This window comes from Artibeus jamaicensis, unplaced genomic scaffold, assembly GCF_021234435.1.
Source record: "Artibeus jamaicensis isolate MK-2021 breed Jamaican fruit bat unplaced genomic scaffold, CSHL_Jam_final contig_233, whole genome shotgun sequence".
NCBI lineage: Eukaryota > Metazoa > Chordata > Mammalia > Chiroptera > Phyllostomidae > Artibeus > Artibeus jamaicensis.
Genome location: NW_026521486.1, coordinates 41,118,842 through 41,128,990, shown reverse-complemented (window position 1 = coordinate 41,128,990; position 10,149 = coordinate 41,118,842). Strand labels below are relative to the sequence as shown.

General features: G+C 35.6%; 1 protein-coding gene across 1 annotated transcript in view; it reads left to right on the top strand.

Annotated features, from left to right (window-relative positions):
- Positions 1 to 721: 721 nt before the first annotated feature.
- Positions 722 to 10,149, top strand: part of ABCD2 (ATP binding cassette subfamily D member 2) — a 55,253-nt gene continuing 45,825 nt past the window's right edge. Inside the window, exons 1-2 of the mRNA XM_037139709.2 lie at positions 722 to 1,832; positions 3,378 to 3,558. Coding sequence (XP_036995604.2) covers positions 897 to 1,832; positions 3,378 to 3,558 — 1,117 coding nt within the window. The 5' untranslated portion in view covers positions 722 to 896. The remainder of the gene's footprint in view (positions 1,833 to 3,377; positions 3,559 to 10,149) is intronic.

Genomic DNA, 10,149 nt, shown 5'->3' with positions numbered 1-10,149 from the left:
TTTATTATTAGGACAAGTAAACATAGCAATGGAGGTGTAGCAAAGAGTTACTTTCTATAATACAAACTTCTATTTATTTACAAAAAACAAAAACAAAACATACCCTCAATGACCACTTGTCTGATAGGTTCTGGAGCTTCATATAAAATCACTGACAGAAAAAAGAAATAAATAAGATGGGGGACGGACCACAAAACAGATTCAAGTATTTTCTCCAGTTCCCTTTCCACTTGTCACTTTCTTCTCTCACCCTTTCAGAGTCATCCCACAGCCTTTTCATATTAATTTCATGGTGATTCTCTTGTCCCTTAATTCCCTCGTTCCTTTTTCTTCGTCCGTTTTATAGCGTTTGGAAATCTCCCTTTCTTTTTGCTCTTCCCCTTGTGGTATCTACTAAAACCTTAGAGAAGTGATGTATGTTCTGAAACTTCCGTGGGTTGCTAAGTGACGCCGAGCATGCTCAGTAGCTACAGCAGTTTTTGTAGCCAAGAGCTGCCTTGATTCGACCTCTCCAAAAATAGACATTTAACTCTCTGAATTCCAGTTTAAGGATGTAACTCGTTTTGCCCTCTCCACATTTTCGAGGTTCAAAGGGAAGCAGTGAGGATTCCAAGGTCCCACCGCCCTCACAGCCAATGAGGGGCCTGAGAGGGAGGAGCTTGGGGAGACTTGGTGCAGCTTGAGCTTCTGAGCGAATCATCCCCAGTAGATGCAGCGGAGTCGGAGCTCTGCTGCATATGTCACAGCAGAACAAAATTAAAAACAAAAACACGGAAGAGGAGAGACGCTGCAGAGTATGGAATGCTGTAGGACTTTCTGATATATTTGCCGGGGATCCCCTTGGAAGATGATCTTTTAAACAATTCTTTCTGAAATCGGTTTGGGTCACTGGGAAAATGATACATATGCTAAATGCAGCAGCTGATCGAGTGAAATGGACCAGATCGAATGCTGCTAAAAGGGCTGCCTGCCTGGTGGCTGCGGCATATGCTCTGAAAACCTTCTATCCCATCGTTAGCAAGCATTTAAAGCAAACTGGCCACAGGAAGAAAAAAGAAGCTTACCCAGCTGCAGAGAACAGAGAAGTTCTGCATTGCACCGAGATTACCTGTAAAAAACCTTCGCCTGGAGTGAATGCAGATTTTTTCAAACAGCTACTAGAACTTCGGAAAATCCTCTTTCCAAAACTTGTGACCACTGAAACAGGGTGGCTCTGCCTCCACTCGGTGGCTCTAATCTCAAGAACATTTTTGTCTATCTATGTTGCTGGTCTGGATGGAAAAATCGTAAAAAGCATTGTGGAAAAGAAACCTCGAGCTTTCATCATCAAATTAATCAAGTGGCTTATGATTGCCATCCCTGCCACTTTTGTCAACAGTGCAATAAGGTACCTGGAGTGCAAATTGGCTTTGGCCTTCAGAACTCGCCTAGTAGACCATGCCTATGAAACCTATTTTACAAATCTGACTTATTATAAAGTGATCAACATGGATGGGAGGCTGGCAAACCCTGACCAGTCTCTTACTGAAGATATTATGATGTTCTCCCAATCCGTGGCTCACTTGTATTCCAATCTGACCAAACCTATTTTAGATGTAATTCTGACCTCCTATACGCTCATCCAGACCGCTAGATCCAGAGGCGCAAGCCCAATTGGGCCCACCCTAATAGCAGGGCTTGTGGTATATGCCACTGCTAAAGTGTTGAAAGCCTGCTCTCCCAAATTTGGTAAATTGGTGGCTGAAGAAGCACATAGAAAAGGTTATTTACGGTATGTTCACTCCAGAATTATAGCCAATGTTGAAGAAATTGCCTTTTACAGAGGACATAAGGTAAGAGAAATTAAGGTGATGGGTGAAATGTGAGATTTCAAGCTGCCACTTCAGTGCTAGATACCATCTGTTGTACTATTGATAGAACCACTTCTTTAGCGTTTTAGATTCCCATGACATCTAAACCTTTATTAAAATATATGCTTCATTACCCTGTTTAATGACAAGTTGTTTAAAAAAATTATAGAGTGCAAACCTATCTAAAGTTTCATGAGAAATGTTTGGTGCTGTAAAAAACAAGTCTACTTATTCCCAGTTACCTACACATGCTCAGAATTATCTCTAAAGCCTTTTCTTAAAACTTAAATTCTAACTTGGTAGGTAGTGCTACAGAATTAGAAGAAAATATATGTTTGGAAACTAAGTGAACACATTTCTATTGAGATGGAAAAATCTAGGATGGTATTTTGTTATTCTTGTTGCTGTTGTTTGTTCAAGAGAAAAAACATGCTTTCATATGAAAGACAAGTTTGACAATTTTGCATGTCTGGTCAGTGATTCAGTGCTCTAAGTTCTACGAAGTGCAGTAGATTGTGTCTCACAAATGGGATTTCCATTACTCTTAGTTAATGCTCAGCACCACATTTTGACACAAGTAAAGGAAGCCAGTGAAATGAAATTCTGTCTAGCATTGATAGAAAACCTAAAATTAGAAATGAGGAGGAGAAAAGGAGTTCCAGAATGTTATTTTAAATATTAAAGATTTTCAACATTCAGCAGATCCTTAAAATAGTTAGCCTAATTACTTAAAATTGCAGTGCATGAAAGTAACTTTGTAATATTAAATGTGACAGTAATTTTAAGGTGATGCATCTGAAATCTTAATACAAATGACTCGGCAAATGAAATATTAAGCTATTCAAAAGTTGAAAATGGTATTTTAATTACCAAGCAGAAGTATTTAATTTTTGAAGCATCATAAATTATTTAAAAAATTATAGCAGTACCAATCTGAGTAAGAAACTTGAAAGCAAATTTAGGACTTCTACTCCTACTTGAAAATGGCCTCATATGTTATAGTAGTCATATCGATGTGTCAGTCTTCTTGAATCACTGAAATCAATGGTGTAACTTATAGCATGCTGCAGGCTTCTTGAATTTAAGACAAAAATCCAATAAATTGAGTTAGTTCCAATCTGAAGTCTAATTATACGTATATGTATCATGTGTTTATTTTCCAATATTTTTGTACAATCAAAAAGGATAAGATTCTAACATTACATGTTCATATCTTATAGAATATCATGTAACTTCAACATCTTATATAATTTTAAAATCATGATTATAAATCACATATATTTCTATATTAAACATTATATTTACTGAGTATCATGGTTGTTTTAATATTACAGGTGTGATAAAGCTAAGTAATAATGACTAAATTCTGATGTTAATCTATATTTATTGGTTGTTAGCAACATGGATAATATAATATTAAGTAAACAAACTAATATGTAACTTATCCTTAAAGAAAGTCCTCAAGCAGGCAATATTCATTTTGATACCTCATGCTAAGTTAAGTCTTAACTGTTTTTCTCTCTATAGGTAGAAATGAAGCAACTACGGAAAAGTTACAAAGCTTTAGCAGATCAGATGAACCTCATTTTATCAAAACGTTTGTGGTACATCATGATAGAGCAGTTCTTGATGAAGTATGTCTGGAGCAGCAGTGGACTCATTATGGTGGCTGTACCGATTATCACTGCAACTGGCTTTGCAGACGGTGGTAATGCCATTCATGCTTAATCTCAAATATATAGTTAACATTATTTCTCTTGAAGGTATCCTGCTGCTTTTGTGTGAACAAAACTCTGTATGTAGGCATCGTTCTGTAGTAATTAACAGTCAGAAACAATAGAGGGCTTTTTGACGTCCAATAATAAGATCAGCAATATATATTTTTTTAAAAAGTTCATTTGAACTTGTGTTAGTGTGGCTCCAGTTGTTCATTTGAGCCACATTAACAAATGGCTCAAAGGATCTTTCCAGTTCTTCGGATCAGGATCCAGATCTCTGGATCTTTCAGGATTTTCAGGATTGATGGTTTTCTAGGAGTGAATTGAGAATGTTAATTATACTGCCTAATAGAAAATAATTCTGTAGTTTAACATTTAAACTCAAAATAAAGTTACTTCAAAACAAGTTATAATACAAGTTTTACCCATTGCCAACTTCAGTTCTGCACATCCAGTGCATTTAATCTATGAACAGTGGATAACTGGATGTACCCTGATTTTATGAAAAGTTAGGTAACCAGGATTATGGTTTCACAGAGTGCTTCATGCCATGGTACAAGTCTCTTCTTTCCTGTAGGTTATATAGATAACCTCCTGTGTAGCATGATTTGGTGGTATTGTGGGGGAAAGGGTTTCCAAGTTGCAAGTTTCTAATTCTATCCAACACCACCTCAACGATTTTTACCAATATTTTAATCCTTTGGAATAGTGAAAAATGTAAGTGCAAATAGGACAACATTAAAATGTTGTGTTAATACTTGACTGAGATGGAAATTTGGATCTTAATTGGCAGGGACAGATGGGAATTTAATAATGAAGCAGCATTTTCTGCTCTTTCTGCAAGATAATACATCCCCTCCTCTTTGAAAACCACTTGATGGAATTGGCCTTAGTGTTGAAAGAGCTAGACAGAAGCTTGGGCTTTGTAGTGAGACAGAACTTTTCTCAATTCCTGGCTTTCCCTCTAGCTGTCTGTATATCTTTTAGTTGTTCCTTAAACTTTCCAAACCTCAGTTTCTTCATCTATAAAATGAGAATGACAAAGGCTACTTCAGGGAGTTGTTGTAAGGGTTTAATTGGGTGATGTTCATAAAGCACAGAACATGCTCTGGATGTTCTTGATACGTGGTTACATTTATTTCATAGAAAACAAAAGGTAACACCAAAAATAATGTAAAAATTCACACTATTTCACAGTTATTTTTGCTGTAGAAATAAGGTTGAATAGTTATTTTTGAAGGCATCTAATAGAAACAAGTAAAAAGTTACCATAGCTTTCCTTTTATTTTTCTTTTCTATTATTTATTACAGTTATCCTAATTTTCCCCCTTTCCTCTCTTCTGCCCATTGCACCCTCCACTCCCACAGTCAGTTGCCAGCCACATCATTGTCCATATGCTTATATATTTTAACAGTACTTCAGTATATTAACCAATTCTTGTAAAGACACTTACCAAATTTGAGCCATTCTTAACCTGAAATTGTTCATTTTGGTATTTAGGATTTGTCAACCCTTGTGAAATGTACTACACATGTACAAAATACACCGTGCAGCTCAATAATAGACAGTGTGTTTACACCACTGGGAAACTGAATTTCATCTGTTTTTAGGTTTTCAAAATTTGTTCTTTAAAAATATTTTTTAAAAAGCTTATATTGAAAAAGGCATTGTTAGTAAGTCATATTAGCTTTAGACTTAATCCTTTCATAATAAAATGAATTGGTTTTTCAAGAATATTAAAGAAAAAGACAAAAACCTATGGGTTTAAGATTATATTTATTATGTAATTTGACAAAATTATCAGGTATTCATAGTGAATCTAAGTCTATGGATATTTTTAAAGTTTCATGTATAATCTATATTAGCAGCAACCCCAATTACAAGCTTATGATACAGTTCTGTTAGTCCTTGGAAGCACTGGTCTTGTTAGAAAGCCTTAGAGTAAACATGCAACAGAGAAAATGCAGCTATTAATGGTGACAAATTAACCCCACAGAGAGCAGTAAGATGTAAACAGTGTATGCAAAGAATTTAACAACCTTACCTCTGTACATGATGTAATAAGATATTTAAAAACATCCTATAAATCCTGAAAATACCATATTAAATTAAAGAAACAGTATTAGAATTTTAGATGGGTATAATTACATTGATGCAAGAGAAACCATGTGATTCTTTTTTTATTGTATTTTTTCTGCTACTATTTATCTCCCTTATATCCTTCTCCTCTGCCCATCCCTAATAAGCACACTGTTGTCCATGTCCATGAGTTCTTTTGCCTTTTTGCTGGATATCTCTACCACCAACCCCGCTCCCTGCCCCCATACCCCACACCCTGCACAAAGCTGTCAGCCTGTTCTCTATGAGTCTATCTCTATTTTGCTTGTTAGTTCTTTTATTCATTAGATTACACATATGAGTGAAATCGTATGGTATTTGTCTTTTTCTGACTGGTTTATTCCACTTAGCATAATGTTCTCCAGGTCCACCCATGCTGTCACAAAAGGTAAAATTTTCTTCTTTTTTTTAATATCTGAGTAGTATTTGATTGTGTATATATACTGTAGTTATTTTATTCATTCATCTACTGATGAATGAATCAGTGAAATCAGACACTGGGCTGCTTCCAGATCCTCATGATTGTGAATAATGCTGCAATGAACATAAGGGTGTTTATGTTATTTCAAATTAGTGTTTTGGGTACCTTTGGATATATTCCAGAGGTGGGATCCCAGAAGTGGGATCACTGGGTTGAAGGGGAGACACATTTTCAATTTTTTGAGGTATCCCCATACTACTTTCTACAGTGACTGCACAAATTTGTATTCCCACCAACAGTGCAAAAGGGTCCCCTTTTCTCCACATCCTCGCCAGCACTTGTTGTTTGTTGATTTATTGATGGTAGTCATTTTGACAGGTGTGAGGTAATAACACATTGTGGTTTTAATTTGTATTTCTCTAATTAGTGACATTGGCATCTTTGCATATATCTATTGGCCATGTGTATGTCCTGTTCATAGAAGTGTCTATTCAGGTCTTTTGCCCATTTTTTAATTGGATTGTTCATTTTTTTTTGGTGTGGAGTTTTATAAGTTCATCATAAATTTTGGATATTAACCCCTTTTCAGATGTGTCAGCAAATATGTTCTCCTATTTAGTAGGTTGCCTTTTTATTTTGTTGATGGTTTTCTTTGCTGTGCTGAAACTTTTTAGTTTGGTATAGTCCCATTTGTTTATTTTACCTTTTATTTCCCTTCCCTGGGGAAATAAAAAGAAAAAATATTGCCACAAGCAGTATCTGAGATTTTATCGCCTGTGTTTTTCTTCTAGGATTTTTATGATTTTAGGTCTAACATTTAAGTCTTTAATCCATTTTTGAATGTAATCATTTGTGTGGTATAAAAACATGGTCTAGTTTCATTTTTCTGCTAATATCTGTGTAGTTTTCTTAACACTATTTATTGAATGTACTGTCTATATTCCATTGTATGTGCTTGCTTCCTCTGTCAAATATTAATTGACTCTAAAACTGTGTGTTTATTTCTGGGCTCTCTTTTCTGTTCCATTGATCTATGTGTCTGTTTTTATGCCAGTACCAGGCTGTTTTGATGACTTTGGCCTTGTAATATAGTTTGATATTAGGTAGCATCATTCTGCCAACTTTCTTCTTTCTCCAGATTGCTGTTGCTGTTCAGGGCCTTTTGTGGTTCTATTTAAATTTTTGAAATATTTGTCCTAGTTCTATGAAATATATCATTGGTATCTCGATAGGAATTGTGTTGAATCTATAGATTGCTTTGGGTAGTACAGACATTTTAATGATGTTAATTCTTTCTATCCATGAACACAGTATGTGCTCCCACTTATTTGTGTCTTCTGTAATTACTTTCTTCAGTGTCTTATAATTCTCTGAGTGCAAGTCTTTTCATATCCTTGATTAGATTGAAGCCTAGGTACAAAGTGGTTCTTAAAGCTTCTTTTCAAAATAAAATTTTATACAAAGAAGAGCATTATAATAATTTCATAGAAGAAAATGAGTTTATAATGACAACATTATTATGAGGGTGTGCTTCAATATCATGTGTAATTTCTTTTCTTAAATTTTATTTTAATTGTTGTTCAAGTGCAGTTTTCTGTCTTTTACTCCCATCCCAGCCCACCCACCCCTCTGTCCCCACCTCCCTCCCATTTCTACTTGTAATTTCTAAGGGTCCTACATGTGTGCTTATAATGTTTCCATGTATGCATTCACTAGGTGTATTTGACCTAAACTGACAACACATATAAATTTCAATGTACCCAGACAAAATTTGTTTTTAGATAACTATATATCTTTGAGCCTTTAGGTCTTCGAATTGCACGCCATATAGTCTAGTCTTCAATCTTAATTTACTCTTATGCCCAGAGTTGTCCCCTATGGTAGATGTATTAAGAATGTGACACTATCTATACTTAAGATAGGAAAAAAGTTGATGAATGAAAGAGGAATATCAAAGAGAAACGGGAGAAAAACAAGGATGCAAGAAAGAAAAAAATAGAATAAAGATAGAAGCAGGTCACTGTTTAAATTTTGATTCTGCTATTTAATACTATTTATCATTAAAAAGTTATATAAACTTTATATGCCTCAGGTTTCCTATCTTAACTATAAAGAAAATAATATATATCTTAAAGAACAGTTACGAAATTATATGTATTACATACGTGTGCTTTGAAACAGTTCTTGGCAAGTAATAAGAACTTAGGTGGAAGCAATCGTTAATGTTTATTTATATTCTTACCATATGGGTTCAGGAGTCAGAATCTAGTTCTATTGTTTGTTAGACTGTCATCTGACAACAAATAGTTTAACCTTTTGTGCTTCCATTTTCCTCATTTTTTAAAATGGGGAAAATTATAGCAGAGTAGTTACATATATTGAAGAAAATTGCATGAATAAAACTTGCAACAATGCCTGCCTCATAGGAAGTGCTCAGTGTATGTTTGCCGGTGCGATCATTGTTGTTAAAGGAGCAAGACGTTAGAAAGTGATCAGGGAGTCTGGGGTGCCCATGCAGGAAGGAGAAGGAGCCTGCATGATTTTGGTGGGAAGGAACAAAGAAAAATAGTTCCATGGCATACTTGTCATACCATGTACTTACAGCTTGAAGTGAAATGTTATGGTAAGGACAGGATTACGTTTATGTTCGTGTTCACATTACAGAATTTCATATGGGATTTTGCGCTTTTTACATCAGAAGAGGATCTTACAGGTCATCTAGTCTGGGACCCCAGATTTGTCTAAGGTCACAGAGAAGGCTGGGGGAAGCACTAAGGCTGGGGCATTATGCAGTTCCTAGAGCATTGCTTTTTTTCCCTTTCGCCACATTGCCTCATATTAACCATTCAGAACTAGTTCTATAAGGGACTTCACTTAGTTTGAGACCAACTATTCATGGGACCAAATGGTTGAAAAGGCATTGAAATAGTTAATTATATATATAGTTTCTATTATATATTTTTAGAGGAAATTACCCCTTTGTTCACTTTCTAGTAAGAGAAAAATTGAAATTTTGTGAAGAAAATAGTTACCTGACAGCTATAATCACAATTTTTAATATTATAGGCCACTTTTCTTCTTTTCATATCAAAAGCAATCCTGAGCAAGTCCAGAGAAAGCTTCCTGTAGGTTCCTCCCACCAGTCATCATCCCAGTCCCCGTAACAGGCAGGGAAGGTACATCCCGACCACTAGCACAGCCAGTAGTGTCTGCATAGTGTACATTGGCGTTCACACTTTGTATTGTACAGTTCTATGGGTTGTGAAAAATATATAATGATATAACTTCGTTTTTTTAAATCCGTTCTTGCCTTTTTAGTGAAATAACTAACAAGATGTGACCGTGTTTTAGTACAGGGTCCAGCAGAAGCAGAGCCTGCTTAAGTGTGGTCAGTAGGATAAAAATATGGATATAATAATTTATAGTTTTCATTTGAACATTTCACCTAAAATGTCACACAGCATGCTTGAGCCTGATATTGTTATGTTACAGAATTATGTGCTCACGATTTTGTAATAAAAAGGGGTGTTATTTGTGCCAGCCCCTGTATACACTTATCAGCAGAGCTAAATAGTATCTGTAAAATGAGAAGATACAGTATTAAATATTAAATCCTCTAAGGGGAACTTTTGACAAAACATATACAGTATTTGGTAGGAAAATAAAATGTGTTCTGACACAAAATAGATGAGTGCTTTAGGTCATGAACTTCTCTGGCCCTGTCGGAGGGGTGATAAGGTTGGCTGTCGTGTGCGTGATACAATACCACTGGCACTGTGCTCAGCTTAACAGTCAGCACAATGGAAGTCAAGTGCAATCCATCCAGAACCATTTGTAATTTTATTACTAAAAGCATGAAGAAGCCTGGTAAACACTAATCTGCCAAATCAACGGGGAAGGTACCAGGCCACCTCAAACGCAATCCACCTATGCTAGGGTTTTCTCCTCTTCACAGAGGCTGAAAGCGAAAGCTACTATTCAGACCCCTTTTCACACAATTTGTAAAACCTTATCATTATTTTTAATCATCAGCCAGATTCT